At 46.7% G+C, this 15,711-nt stretch overlaps 1 protein-coding gene across 5 annotated transcripts in view; it reads left to right on the top strand.

The window, feature by feature from the left end:
* Positions 1 to 15,711, top strand: part of PPP1R12B (protein phosphatase 1 regulatory subunit 12B) — a 105,468-nt gene that overhangs the window by 11,456 nt on the left and 78,301 nt on the right. For all 5 annotated transcript variants that reach the window (XM_065698576.1, XM_065698575.1, XM_065698573.1 and 2 more), the window contains exon 2: positions 14,384 to 14,514. In XM_065698576.1, the coding sequence (XP_065554648.1) occupies positions 14,384 to 14,514 (131 nt within the window). The remainder of the gene's footprint in view (positions 1 to 14,383; positions 14,515 to 15,711) is intronic.

Below are 15,711 nucleotides of genomic sequence, written 5' to 3'. Positions count from 1 at the left end.
CATAAATGGTGGGCAATTATGCTTTATATTTAATAGGCAATTTTATTGGGGTTTTGGGTAGCTTGCTGCAGAAGCATGAAGACTCTATTTCATCCCATCCTCTACACTCGAAGAAAGAATAGGGATATGGATGGGCTGTCACCTTGCTAATCCACGAAGTTTTGAGCCTTTTTCTATTCCTGGCTTGCAGTAGCCTGAACCAGTATCTCTGACTAGCCCAGTACCTACGTGTTCCTGCAAGGAATGGGTTTAATCTTCACTTCATGGTTTGCACTGGCTTTTCTTTTCCTCTCGGGTGGCTGACAAACAGGATTTGACCCATGCATCCCTAAATGGTTTGTCTTTTAAACTGATATCACGCGAGTTATTCTCAACAAGCATTCCCTCATGCTGAAGAAGGTAAGTGGTAAATCTGCCTGTCTGTTGATGAGGGACTTCAGGACTGTGCCAACCTGTATGCCAGCAGAGCCAAGGTTATAACTTCAGAGCATATTGCAGGAGTTATTTTTGATCCCTTATTAATAGCTGCTATAGAAGGAGCTCTGTTCTTATGGCCAAATACTGTCTTATAGCTATTTTGAGTATTATTGGCTTGTCTTCAGTCTGCAGCTCAGGCCACAAAATCCATTCCTTTCCGTTTAGTTTAGGTGCTGTTAGTCTTTAAGAAACTTGTCCGATGCTGCAGAAAGTGCACAAGGAACAAAGAATTGATTGTAGTCGCTGGGAGGGAATCCATGTGCTGACACGATGCTTCCTGCAAATTGTGCTAGGCACTGAAAAATGCAAGTCCTGTCCAAAACAAGAACTGCTGCATTAGGGAAAATGAGGCATTTGAATGTAATCTGATTCCAGGGGTATTTTAATCCAGTGTTATGGTGATGAAACTGAGTCTTGGAGATCTGGGGTTACCTGTTGTTGCCTAGTTACTGTGACCACTTAGCCCTTCTCTGGTCTAAAGACTTTCCTACTCCTTTGGCTTCTTTAAGCAGTGCTCTGGTAGTTCTTCTTCCATTGTATGATGCTGGAGGCTGCATCTCTTTCTCTGTGGTTTGTTTGGCCTTTTGTTGCTTGCTCTCTCAGGTCCCAGGGCAGAGCCTTGCTGGCTCAGTGGGGAGGGCTCCAGTTCCAGAGTTCCAGGTGCTGGGAGAGGTGGCAGGAGACCTTCTGCTCCAGTCCTCTGCACTGAGGCACCACCAGGTTTATCAGAGCTCTTTCCAAAAGACAGTTCCTAATCAGTTCCTAAACCCCTTCATGGAGAGCGTTCCTGCACCTCCTGGAGGCTGCTCCTCGCCTGGCAAGCTCAGCCCTTGGGAAGCGCTTCTCAGTGTTTGACCCAAATCCACTTTCTTCTAAAGAAAAGCAAGCTCTTTGTTTTCCTCTGATGGCAGTTGCTTTCAGAACAGCCTTCCCACTACTGGACGACTCTGTTCTCCTCAAACTTTCTTTTTCCTTTTACTTAAATAAAGTGGTTTTATTTCACTTTTCCAAGTAGTTGACGTCTTCTAAATGTGCAGTGAGCCTCGTTGTTTTCTGGGTTCTTAGGAGGATGTCGCTTTCAAGTTCAATGTGATACTTAAGTGGAGATGACTCCAGGCCAAGTATAATTTTCTTCAGGGCCTTGCTAAGAGCAGTTTGATGTATTCCAGAATGAGATTTACTTGCTTCTTCAGCAGCACCCCACTGACTCATTCAGCTGAGCTTTAGTTACCCAATGGGGATGGAGACGAGGGGATGGTAAAGCAAAACTAGACATAATGGTATAAATCATTAATGTTATAACAACAGATTGAGTAAATGTTGCTTTGGAAGATGCTGCTGCCTGTGGTGTAGGAGCAGGCGTGGTGCGGTGGCTGCCGTGGCAGAGATCTGGCAGGATCAGAGTTGTCCTCACATGGATGAGACCTGCCTGTCTTGAGTGGGTATCTAGTCAGTGATCCATTCTGTTGCTGTGTCTGTTTGTCCTTGGTTTGCCTTTAGGTGTCTCCCACCTAAGGATAGGAGCTTTCCTGTTCTGCTTTGTTGCAGGAACATTTGCTGGGAACACTTTGGGTCTGCGTTCTGCTCCCCAGAGCTCTCCGCCTTCTCCGCTTTGGTTTCATCTCCCACCAGTAGAACGTGATCCCTGTTCCTACGCCTTTGTTGAACAGGAGGAACAGAGCTGGGCCTTGTTAGTCTGTGCTGAGGAGGCTTTCAGACACGTGCTTACACAGGCTTTAAGGTTCTATGGTCCGTGCTGGTTCCTGTGCTACCCAGAGTGGCCTGAGGCCCTGTGGAATGGTGCCGGGGGCCAAGGTTACAGCGCAGCATGGAGCAGATGCAGAACGAGTGTCGTGATTTTCCCAAACCTGTTACAACTTCTCTTCTTTTTCCAAGTTCTCCTGTCGCCAGTTTGTTTGCCCCAAAGCATGGTTTATTTCTGAGGTGCCCTACAGCTGCTATAACCCTTGTTTGAGATGCCCCAGAAATCCATCAGAAATGCTTTTGGGAAATGGGGGAAGTTGTTTGGCTTTGTTTGGGTTTCTCGAGTGAAGCTTTTCCTCATTCATACCCCACTCATGTCTCCCACATCTTTTTATAGTTGTGGAGACTAGAACTATGCTAGCCCATTACATAGGGGCCTAATGGTATTTTTGAGTTTGTTTTGTTCCATTCCAAGTCATTTCTAGAATTTGCTTTGATTTCTGAGCTTGGGGCTGATATTTTCCTACAGCTATTTGGGATAATCCTAAGAGCTTGCTCCTGAATGCAGTAATAAGCTTGGACCCTTTCATTTTGTGACGTGACGTTAGGTGTATTTTTTGCCTGTGATTCACTCGGCAGTTATCTGCATTGGGTTTCATCTGCCATTTTATCACCACTTGCTCAGTATTGTAAGGTTCTTCTTCAAGCTCATCCTTTTCTTCACCTTCTTGAATAGTTTCCCCAGCAATCTTTATCACCTCACTAATCCCTTCCTTTTTTTATGGCCACAAAGTTGAGATTTAGCTTTTGAAACAAGCCCTGATGTGGCTGCGAGGGAGTGGTGAGCACAAAAACCAAGGGCCTGATGTCCTGCTTCTGCATATTGTCTATGAATCCACTGGAGGAGTCTCCTCTTTCCTTTCATTTGCATTCATGTTGAGGTGGTTCTGCTCATCGCCATTGTTTTCATCTCCTTCACCGTTAGTACTAGATGGGCACTTCTTAGTTTGCAGGAGCTTATGGTACATCTCCTACAGGAGCCTTGGTGTCTGTAGGGAAGAGCTGGTTTCTGTGAAAGCAATACTACCCCTGGAGTGACTTTGTTCCTTCATCTCTTGATAAAACAGTTTTTACCTGGGCCATGTGCACCGTGAGCTATCTGTCTTGAGATAAGCAAGATGTCCAAGTCAGTGGTAATGCAGCCGCTGAATCCTATCTCAGTCCTGCCTGTCCTGCTTCTCTTATCATATGCTTTCCATACCAGTGTAAGTGCTTGTCTGGTCCCACTTAGAACAAGTTTAGCTCCCGGATCTGTTCAGTGGGGTATGAAAAGAGTGTCAGTGCCCCTTGCTGGGGCAGAGGGTCTGGTGGCAGGTGGAAGATGGAGCAGGATGAAGGCAGCGCTGGGTTCAGGAGCAGAGCTGCTGTGAAACCCCACCATGGAAGATACTAAAGAAAGCCTAAAGTGAGCAGCAGAGATTTCTCTGCCTGCCTTGGAGGGCTGTAGGTAGGTGACACAAATCTCACTTTTAGTTTGAGATTGGAGTTAAAATCATTTGCAGCTGGTTTGTGTCTCTGAGCAGTTAGGAGAAGACCCAGAGAGACTCCACATGGAGCAGTTTGCTGAGCATGGGGTGGCCTCCCTACCCCATCTTGCAGGTGTGGAGTTACTTTGCCAAGTGGGTTGATAGTGATAGTAGTTTATTTTCCCCATTACTGGCAATTGGCATTGGCCTTACCAGGCTGCTCTGCAACCTCCAGTGGCTGTGCCAGACAATGGGGTGAGTGCCAGACCTGGGCTGCAGGACCCCATGTGAGCTGGGCTGAATCTGAGCTAAGGTTGTGTCTTGTAAATTTAGGATATGTTTATGTAACAGAGTTGATGGCAGGAACCACACATATATTTTGCTTGCATTGTAAAAGTGCCTTTAGGAGCTGTGTTAAATAGGTGCAGCGTTACCACTGATGCAGCACCTGCAGAGTTGAAGAACAAGGTGGTTGTTAGCAGAACGTTTCTTTGCTAAGCAAACCTGCAGTAGCAACTTTTCCATTCTCCACAAAGGAGTGAAATGCTTGTAAGCTTTCTAATTATGGAATGTAGAGTTATTTCAGGCAGGAATGAAAATCTCAGTAATTTAAAGGCAGGATTTTATATCTACTGCCTTGAGCCAGTGCCAGAGAGCACTGGCTGAGTGGGAGAGAAATGACATACTTGGTGGCCAGAATGACTAAACTGGTGAGACTTGAAAAGCTAATGCTGCTCTACACCATTAGAAAACTGGCAGTCCCTGCTTTTTAGTGACAGAAAGACTATTTTTAGTGTTGGCACTGGATCAAGTACTGGACTCATTTCAAGCTCTTCTCAGATGGTACGAAGTATTAGCCTCCAACTGCTGTTGAAATAATGGGTATTAAAAATCATGTTGGAATTAGGGGGATGGAGATGATGAAAAGGAAGGCAGCAAAATGATAATCTAGATTGGATTTTAAAGTCAGTCCCACATGGCCTGTCTCTGGTTTGGAGCTATGTGCTCTGTTCTGAGAATGCAAATGGCAAACCAGTCCATCAGCTGCAGAGGAAGAGCACCATGGAAGTGGAAAATCACTGTACTGGGTCCTGTGTGAAAGAGGGGGGACTTAAGGGTAGGTTTCTGCACAGATGGGAGCACAGATAACACAAGTTTGGATGGGCTGGCATAAGAGGTTGATCCCTGTGGTCCTTTGCATAGAGAAATACTTGTATCTGCAGTCCTTGCTGATCCTCCTTGGTTGGCCAAAATGCTATTTGATAGGAAACATTAAATGAAGGGCAGGAAGGTGGCAATCCTGCAGGCCTGTGCCTGCCATCCCAGCAGGAGTAAAAACAGGGCAGTCCAGCTTCAGTAACACTGTGAGTGTTCAACTGACCTTCTTTCTTTACAGCAGCAGCTTCTGCTCATCCTAAAGCAGCAGAGGTGGCAGCTTGGGTAGCTGCGGGCTCCCTTAGTGAGAGCAGATATGAGCCAGCAGTGATAGAGCACGGGTGATGCCATTGCTGCACCAGGTCCTGAGAGTTACCCAGCCGTTTCACTGAGCCATCCATAGCCTAGTGCTGTAGGTATTTACATCTCCCTCCTTGTAAATAAGTTAACATCCCCAGTGCATCTCTGAAGGCGTGGAGAGCTTCAAGATGTGGCTCCTATTCAAAACACTTCTCCACCTGACATTTCCTGCTGCTGTTTCAGCTTGAAACTGCTACATTGGTGAGATAATTATGCCTTTGCATGTACTCCTCTCTTCCCTTGTGCTCTACTGGGCTTTTTGTTGTGCTAATCATTGTAAGGGATTTGTTGTTGGTTTCTTTTGATGACTGGCATGGATACTGCTGAGTACTTGGAGTTGTTGTGGGTTTTTTTCCAATGGAAATATCTGATCTAATCCATATCTCTGTTCCTGCTTCCATGAGAAGTATGACTCAACCAGTGTTCAAAAATGAAGCACCATAGCCAATTAATCAGACTAGAAAATGAATAAAACCTTTTTTATCTCCTCTCCTGTGCTCTCTTTAAAACAGAATTTACCTCTTTCCGCGGGTCCTAACACAATCGTTTCAGAATTGGGTTTGCACAAGGGTTTTAAAGCATAAAGATTTTAAACCTGGGTTTGTGGCACACTCAGCTGTTGTAGCCATAGGGACACCCTGAAGTCAAGGCTGAGAAGAGAGAAGGGAAGGTGCAAAGCTCCATGTTTTTGCAGGAGCAGCAGTAAGATCTGTTTGTGGTTCCCCAAACCACTGCTGAGTATCATCTGTGCTGCCAGAGATATGGGATCACTTGGAAGGGGAATTTTTGGTAGTGGCAGTAGTCCCCCTTAAGTGGTGGAGCTGTGATCATGAGACACAATGGCAAGGTCATACCTTCCCATGCTGACAGTCTAGTGGTGACAGTTGCAAGGCTATTTTGGGAATGCTTTTCTCTTTGTTTTCTGTGAATTCCTCTCTCTCTGTTCCCAGATTTAACCCTGATGCTGTCCAGCTGCCAGGGCTGCTTTGCAGGGCATGTTGACATCATGTATTTACTCTTACTTTGCATTCAGATTGACTCCCATCATCTCCAAGCTAACCTTGTCCCATGTATCTGAGACTTACAGCAGGAGAACAGTAGAGAAATAAGGCATTTAATCAGAAATAAGTCATAATTCTTCCAGCCCAGGGTGTTAACAGTTAATGTTGCTGCTGGTATCAATGTCATCCTCTGGTTTGCAGGAACTCTTTGACCATGTCTATAACTCCTCAAAGTGCTCTAGTTACACTAATCATATAGCATAAGGTTGTGATAAAGAAAACCATCTCAGGCCTTAGGTTAGGAGTAACCTGGTAAATCTTGGTTCTTGGGGGTCTCTCCTGTGACTGCAGTTAAGTCCTCGAGGGTGGGATTCATCTCATCCTGTTGTAAATAGGTTTGTGCTGGTCTGCAGGCAGCGGGGAAGGACAGGTACTGTGAGGGTGATACATGCCACCCAGCTCAGACAGGCACCACTCTCTGGGTACCTCTGTTTCTTTACACTTTGGAAATGTGAATGAAATAAATCTGGTGCAAGGCAAGGTGTGGGAACATATGGCTGGGGCAGGAGGGACCCTGACAGCCTGGACTTAAACCTGCTTAAGCTGTTGTGGGAGTCTCGGGTTGAATTCAAGGCTGCATTTGCATGCACTCAGAAAACAGCTTAGCATATTTTATGGCCCGTGTTCACTGCAGTAACTCCCTGCCTCTTCATTTATTCCAAAGAAAACCTTTTAATCAGTTTGAGTGTCATGTGGATCTCTCTGATCTCGTCCAAAACGGTCCCACTGGTAGCGTTAGGAAAGGGTGTGCTTGGTTTGAATGAACAAAACTCACTTTTTTTTTGCCCTATATCTAATGCAGAATCTTTTGTAGCTCATGGGTGGTGCAGCCTCTGCCACCCAAATGAGTCTAGGTCAGGTTTGCAGCATGAGAACATCCTTTGGAAGGAGAAAGCTAGAGGCTGGGGTAAATAAATCATCTAAATGACGGAGGTGAGTCAGTCCTGGCTTGGAATGGCTGCAGACACGACACGTCTGTGTATATATTTGTCCTTCCCCCCAGTTGTAAACTTCCCTGGATTTACAAGAAATAAATATGAGTGGCTGTGTTTGTATCATATCTGCACATCTATGTCATAGACACACACAGCCACAGCTGAGAAAGCTGGTCAGAAGTCACTGTAGACCCTGCCTTGAGCAGGAGGCATTAGGTTAGAAGTCTCCTGAGATCCTTTCCAAGTGCAGTGATTCAGTGATGTGTGTTGCTGTTCTTAACCTGGCTGGCACTGTTGTGTTGAGAGTTGGGTACTCTAAACAACTGTGAATGGTCCCTGCCCCGAGGATCTCAGCATCTCAAATACGAACTGGTCCACCATATGGAAGAACGGACTGGCTTTCTGGGCAAGCTGTCATATGGAGCAGGGTCCAGAAGATCAGCACAAGAATGCCATAGCAGGGATGTGAGGTTGTATGCAAGGAACTCTGAGGTGTTTGTTAGTACTTTGGCATAAGAGTTACAGAAATTGGGATCAGTGGTGGAACAGAGGGAGACAAACTGTGGCGGGGGGCTGGATATGTGCTGTGGAGATGATATCAACACAAGGGGGCCTACAAGGATGCCAGAGAGGGGCTCTTCATCAGGAACTGCAGTGACAGGACAAGGGGTGATGGGTTCACACTGAAACAGGGGAAGTTCAGGTTGGATCTAAGGCAGAAGCTGTTCCCTGTGAGGGTGCTGAGGCGCTGGCACAGGGTGCCCAGAGAAGCTGTGGCTGCCCCATCCCTGGCAGTGCTCAAGGCCAGGTTGGACACAGGGGCTTGGAGCAAGCTGCTCCAGTGGAAGGGGTCCCTGCCCGTGGCAGGGGTTGGAGCTGGAGGAGCTTTAAGGTCCCTTCAACACAAACCAGGCTGGGATTTTGTGATTCTGTAACACTTGGTTTCTGGATTGGAGGAGAATCTGGTAAAAGAATTCATAATGAGGGTTTCATGAGCAGTTTAGCAGGAGTATTTTGCACAGGCCAGGAGGTACTATGCTGCTGGGAGGCTCAAGAGATGGATTCTGGCGTCACTAAGGAGAGCTGAAGTGTGGCCTGTAGTAGCCTGACATCTCTAATATGTAATTAAAGAAGTCAGCCTATGTCTGGCTGGTTCACAGAGTGTATTCACGTGTGACAAGTGGGGCTGCCAGGTTTGATTTCCATGTGGGAGCCATGAGGATTGCTACCCAGGAATCTGCCATGGTGGCATTACGAGATTTTCACTCATTCTGCACAGAGAAGGCACTGAGGTTCTGCCACAAGACTGATGTATTCATAGTGCGAACATGCAGCGCAAGCCAAGCGTGTTGCCTTTTCTGCTTTTCCCTTCTTGCATCTTCCTCCACCGTGAGAAAATGCCAAGGTTCTCTCTCAAATCCTGACCAACCAAGGTGGGGACACCAGGGAGTTAAATACAGCCAAAACTAAGCACAGCAGTTCTTAAAGGCTTCCGGGTTGACTTTGATTCCAAGCTCTTGTATGCAGACTGCTGCTGCTTGGTTCCATGATCATATGGTGCTGGGTGATGTGACATGCTCTTTGTAAGCTACATATTTACTCCATGGGGCTGCAGCATGCTCTCAGCCGACTTCCCCCTTGTTACATGCTGACCAGAACTGTTCTGCCAGCAAACAGTGGCACTGATGGTGTTCCTGAATTGATGTTAAATCACTGTAATACTGGGTAGGTTGTGGAGAAAACAAGTGTCTCAGTGTGGGTGCCGTGACAGCACTGCTGGTGTGCAGGCATCGCCGTGGCTATCCTGTGTCCCGCTGGGTTTGTGACCATCCCCCTTCCTCCATGCGGAGGTTTTCCTCCCTCAGCAGTTTCTTAGGAATCTGTCAGGTGGTTTAGCTGCTCCTTGCTGCTACCCTGGATGTATTTGTTATGTAGTGGGAATGTAACACCAGGCATAGGCTGGGCTGCTTCTCAGTGTGACGCACTCTCCAGAAAGTGAGCAGTATTACCCTGCTTGCCCCTTGTTGGAGCCCAGTTCTAGGTCCTCTGAACCCTTCAGTCTCATCAGATCCGGCTCCTTTTAATCATAGAATGATTCACAGACCCACGGACTCGTTTGTGTTAGAAGAGACCTTAAAGCTCATCCAGTTCCAACCCCCTGCCACGGGCAGGGACACCTTCCACTAGAGCAGCTTGCTCCAAGCTCCGTCCAACCTGGCCTGATCTACTATGATTTTACTCCCTGATTGTCCTCTTGCTGTCCTGTGGGGATGCCCAGGAGATATGCAAACCCAAACCCCTGGCAGGCAGCTGGAGCCGTTGCATTGCTGATACTTATCGGCAGCTTGACACTTGTGTGTTCCGTTTGCTCCGGGGAAGCAGCAAGTGCTGTCAGTGCTATTGCAATAATGAGGTTTCATTCAAGATAAAGATCAGCTCTTGTCTGGCTGTTGAACAAGCTCTGCCAGGCGAGCAGAGGGTTGCAGAGCTGCTCTGTGGCGTTTCCTGGTGTCCCCCGTTTCGTTATTGTAATGTCAGCTTCATGTTGACAGAAGAAAGCCTTGGCAAGGGCTGCTGGCAGAGGAATGCGTGCGATGTGCCGCCAGTGTCCCTGCACGAGGGGAGGCCAGCACCCCGCATCTGCACATTTAGAAACTGAGCACTTCCTCCCGATGGAAAAACTGCTAATGCTGGGCCGCTGCCAGGAGCTGGAGGAACACCGCGAGCTGTGGATGGAGACTTGCCCAGCGATGCCTGGATTTAAATCCTCGGAGCCAGCTTTGGGCGGTTCGAGTGGGTAATTCTGGGCACTAGCTGCACTTTGCAGCAAAGACTGCTAAAACTGTAAGGCGTTAATGCCATTCCTGAAGCACCTGGAGCGACCCAACGGCCAAGGAAAATACAAGGATGGCAAGGGATTGGCCTGCTGAAGGTCTCCGATTTGAGGGAAAGAGTCACCCCCAATCGCATCGCCTTGAAGGTTGTATTGTGATTTATAGGGAAGGAAGATAAAGAAGGAATTCAAAATGTAGTGCTCAGTAGTTAACCTTGCTTTTAGCCTTTTCTCACAGGTAACCAAGCAGCTGAGGGTTAACAGGGCCTAAAATTGAAATGAAGCCTATTCATGGGTGTGTTTTCGTTTGTGAAGCGATTTCAAGGGCAGTTTAGGCGAGGGAGTACTTCCTCACATTAAATAACCCACTGAAAAGGCAATGTTACTTCTCAATCAGCTTCTTTTTTGACTTTCTTTCCTCCCTTTGGAGGTTGGAAGGGCTCGTGTCTGCTTTGCAGTGTTGCTGTCCAGTGCAGTTATTCGTACAATGTTCCCAAGGAACGCTGCATCACATAAAAGAGGAGAACTTTGCATAGGGATGTATCCTCTCAGGTTACTGAACTTATCCACTCTCCTAAATTTAAGGTTGGAGGATTAATAGTACTTAAAGGAGACACATCTATCCCTTTTACTTCCTCTTTGTCCTCTTCTCCTTCCTCCAGTTACCTCAGATCACCCGTTTTGCTTTGCCAGATGAACTTCACTCTCTGAGGCCACGTTGGACAGGGCTTGGAGCAACCTGCTCTCTAGTGGAAGGTGTCCCTGCCCGTGGCAGGGGTTGGAGCTGGAGGAGCTTTAAGGTGCCTTCCAAGCCAAACCACTCTGGGATTCTATAAATATTACAAAAATGCAGGGAATCCTTGCATTTCACTCTCTGGGGCAGGCAAACAGCTCTACCTGCTCATGTTCACCCAGCCTCAAGTCATGTCATCTGTTCCTGTCGCTTGCCTCTGGGCTCATTTCTGTTCTCCTGTGGCACTCGCTGATTGTAAAATCAATATTTGCCCAGCAGTGTCATGCTGCCTGATCACACAACTTGGGCAGCAGCTTGGTATGTAGATGCAGAAGGGTGGGGTGATGGTGGTACATGGCTGCTCCCGGAAGGACTTACTACAGCTTTGTGCTTGGCTTTATTGTTATGGCGAATGCAAGCAGCCTGAAGTGCCTTACAGTTCCCTTAGGGAAGGAGCGAGTGCCAGCACCCGTGGAGCTTGGTCACTTCTATCTCCTCAGGAGCCAGGCGAGTCAGATTACTGCAGATTTCTGTGTAGGAACAGGTGGGGTTGATCCCATTATCCCTTCTGTTTCCAGCATGCATTCCATGGGAACCACATGAGATGAGGACCAGCAGAGCGACAAGGCCAATAAATTTAAAGGGGGGGGGGCTCTTTTATTCATCTAAACAGATATTTCATTTATAGAGTCCAGTGTATCCAGTGGCTTGAGCAAGAACTGCTCTTTTCTCTTGGCGGTTCCCAGTTGGTGCAGATGTAGTGGTGTATTTGGGTGGCTGAAATGATAAACAATGTAAACATAATTCTTTATCAAATCCGTCCAAAGCTCACCATATAGAGACATTCTTCAGGCTAAATTTAGATTTACACTCAAGCTGCAGGTAATACTTAAGCAAATAGAGCAGAGCAGTGAGTACGCACAGGCATGAACCCACTCCCTCAGTGCTTGGGCAGAGCCATGCTGATAAAATGCTTCTTTCAGGCTCTAGATCATTAGGCAGAAGTGGTTGTGCTCAACAGAAGCCATGAACTGCTCTTGGAGGAAAAGGAAATAACTCATCAATAAGATTGTAAGTGTCATTTACTTGAGCTGTGCGGGGGGAAACTTGAAGTGCATCCCAAGCAATGGGGTGGCAGTAAATACAGCTTAGCTCTGACTTCTGCAGGCTCAGACTCCAATTCCCAAAGAATTGCTTCTTGAACGGAAGAGGGATTATGATTTTCCTCTGCGTATCCATGTCTACCTCTGTGTGCATTGCATACGTTACCTTCCTGTGGCGTTTGAATGTGCTGGTATGGATGGGAGCCTCTAACAGGTTTGTTAGGGATACTCAGGAGTGGATCCCGTCTGGAATATGTCTTAAAATTAATCACATGCATATTATGCACATGCTAATTCCCCTCTATAGTAGGGATATCTGGCTTGTGTTTCCTGCTCTCATCACCTGCTGAGACATGGAGGCTGCATCTATACGGCTGTAGCAGGGGGTGTAAGTGCAGCAAGGAAAATCCTGATCAGACAGTAAGAAAATCAGCCCACCGAGAGGATGGTGAAGCACTGGGACAGGGCCCATGGAGTCTTCATCCTCATAGACAGTAAGAATGATCTGGAGCAGGCCCTGAGCAAGTGGCTCTAAGATCAGATTTAGCCCTGCTTTGAGCAGGGGCTTAAGACCAGAGGATTGAAATGATCTGAAGCTGGTGGTAGAACCGACTTTGCATCCACATTGCTCAGACCTAACGCTGTCCTACCCCATTGTGCTTGGACCTGGGGCTCCCCCAACCCCAGTGTGAGGCTCTGCAGTCCCTAAGAGTTTTTTTGGGGGGAGGTTGGGGTTTTTCTGTGGGTTTTTTATAGTTCTGTTGGCTGAAATAGGGTGGGAGAGTGGCGACAAGACCAAGCAGGACGGATGGAGCCAACCCAGGGGCAGGTTCATCCGTTCTGCGTTAGGATCAGTCTCTGTAGTAAACTATTTCTAGCATTGTACCTGTGCTTTTCTGGCAGAGGTGAAGGGACAGCAGACTAGAACAGGGCCAGGGAACACGTTAACACTTCAGCACAGGCTCAGGTGAGACTTGGGTGCCTAAGTCTGCTCCTGGGGCCTCCTTTCCTAGTGCTGTGGATGTTCCCTCTGTGTTCTCATGTTTGCCAAGTCACTGTACAAGGAGGTGGTATTCTGGAGGGTGCTTTCATAGAGATTTAAACACTTAAGTCTGTTGCAGGGCTGCTTGTAAACTAAGCAAATGTAGGAGTGACTGGTGTGTGCGGGTTAAAGGCTGCTTGGAGCTTGTGCTTGCAGTGGAAATAGTTAAGTGTTGGATGTCGATGTCCTGGTGTAGGGCAGGCCTTTCCTTTGAAATGCAGCATGGATGAACATGTTGGATAATACAGGGTTGTCTCCTGTGCTGCTTAGAGACAAGTTCCTCATTTCCATAACTTGCTCGGATAGGAATGGGTAGCTGGGGCTGCACGTTTTAGAAGCATGCTCAGACTCATAGATGTGCCCACATCAAGCTGTGCAAAAGGATCCAGTGCTGAGATTTTGGAGGAATTTCACCCAAGCTGGTAATGAACTAGGTTTCTGCCTATAGATAGACGTGCAGTAAAGGCCTCCTGGTCCTGCTTGGTGCTTCTCAGCTGAGGCACATGCATTGGGATGTATGTATTAAATTGCCAGCTCATCCTTTAAATAGCAGCCTCCACTCAACTGTAAACGCAGTGCTGAACGTGCTGTAGCCGGGAATTTGAGGAAGGAGGAATTCCACCCAACAGAACTGCTGAGACTTGAAAATCTAGCTAGGTTTTCTTCTGGCAACTTCAAAGCTGGCAGGGCTCTGTGGATGCAGGCTGTGGAATTAATGCAGCAGCTAATAAAGGGTTGTCATTCTCAGTAGCTCACAGGGTCTGTAGAGCTAACAGGGAAAGTTGAGCTTTGTTATATTCAGGAAAATTAATAGATCCTGCTGAATAAAGATGTTCTTAACCCCTTTAAAATTCTGCTCCTCCTATGGTTACATCTGGGAAGGGCAGCATCCAGTATACAGATGTTCTGCTTTACTGAGGCTCCTTGAGCTCATGCTTTCCCTGCTCATACCTACCACTAATGGTATCTCACGTTGTTCAATGTTACGATGTCATTTCATTGACATTCGGAGGGAACAGTGTTATCTAAATAAATACATGGCTTGCCTTGCTTAGAGGAATTTGATGCCATACCTAAAACTAATGCAGATATATCATTTTACAGTGCGTCCTCACTGCAGTGTGCTAACAGTGTGGCAGAGAGGAAGGAAACAGAGCAGTGGGTGAGCAGTGAAGCTGGAGCACGTTTCGAGGTTGTCCTCCTGGGGACTCTCTGAGTTACAATTAATTTTTGAAAGCTCTGAAATGAATTTATTTAGGTCACCAGTTCAGGCTACCGAAAGTGTGGTACCTTCAAAGGTGCGTTAGTGGGAAATACAGCCCAGGACATTCCCTGCTGCCAGGGAGCTGCACATGGGGTTTTTACACTTGATTTAACACCAACACTTCTTTACTCTCTTCCTTTTCTCTTCAACCCTTCCCTCCCTGGATGTCCCCCTTCCCCTTCTCCCTCAGGCCTGTATAGATGAGAACCTGGACATGGTCAAGTTCCTTGTAGAAAATGGAGCTGATGTCAACCAGCAAGACAACGAGGGCTGGACCCCTCTTCATGCCGTGGCATCGTGTGGCTATCTGAACATAGCAGAGTGAGTGAGTTTCAGGCTGTTCTGGGTATTTATAACACTTTCCAGGTCTTCCTCTTCAGAGCAGGACACCAGCAATTGATGCTCTAAGGCTTACACAGTGTCTTGGGAAGCAATGCTGAGCCCCCAAAAGGAGATACATGGTGTACTAAAGCAGTTGCAAAGGGGGATGCACCAGTGCTTACCATTGTTTTGAGGCTTTGGAAAGCAACTGTTTTCTTACCATGGGCAGGCCTGTGTGAGCAGTGCTGCAGTTGCATGGAGACTCTGGAGAGAGAAATGCACTATTCTGGGCTCCACACACCAATATTCCAACAGCATCGGTTCTTTCTTCAGATTCAGATTACATGTGTCTGTTCCTTGCATCCTGCCTGACGGGTGCAGAAGTAGATAAAAGTAACTGTTTGGTACTTAACCCACTTACAGCTGGAGCATTATCTTCTTTTATTTGTTCTGCTTACAACGCAAGATACTGGGCTCAGCTTGGACACAACCAGGTAAAATTCTGTGGCTTGTCATAGAGAGATGAGATAATCTAGAGAGCACAAACCTATAATAGATATGAGAGAAGTGACAGTAAATATAACAGACTTTTGTCCAGTAGATGTTTAAAGCAAAGCAGTAACCTGCTATAAGTGACTCCCAACAAAGATTTGACAACTCTTGGCATAGTTTCTGATTCCAGGGTTTGAAATAACATTCTGCATCCGATGTGAGCGTTCATGACGATCACAAAGGACAAACAGTTGGTTTGTTCTAGAGAAGATTTTGATACCAGGCTACTCATTGTGCACCAACAAAGTTGCTCTGAGAGTCTGAAGAGTTGCTCGGATGCTCGACCTGGTGTCCTAGAATAACTAGAAGCAAAGAACAGGCAAATATAAATGGTAGTTTCACAAATGAAATAACTTTTCTCAGGTAAAGGCTGCGTTATAGGTTAGAAGAATAAGGGAAAACAATAGTATTTCTTGAGATAGTCCTCTACAGTATATTCTAACCAAAACCAATGAGCCATCTTCTGTAACTCATTTATTTCTGGGTGTCGTACTCCTCCAAGAACAATTCTCAGCTCTTTGAATTCATCAGTTTGCTTTTTCTTTTTCCCAAATCCTAGTTCTTCGAGTGAAAGATGATGTTATTCTTTACCAGTCACACCAGACACAGATCAAAGTTACCCAAATTTGCATACTGGTAACTATA

Source organism: Lathamus discolor, chromosome 19 (assembly GCF_037157495.1).
Source record: "Lathamus discolor isolate bLatDis1 chromosome 19, bLatDis1.hap1, whole genome shotgun sequence".
Classification (NCBI taxonomy): Eukaryota; Metazoa; Chordata; class Aves; order Psittaciformes; family Psittacidae; genus Lathamus; species Lathamus discolor.
This window is presented reverse-complemented; position numbering and strand designations above follow the sequence as displayed.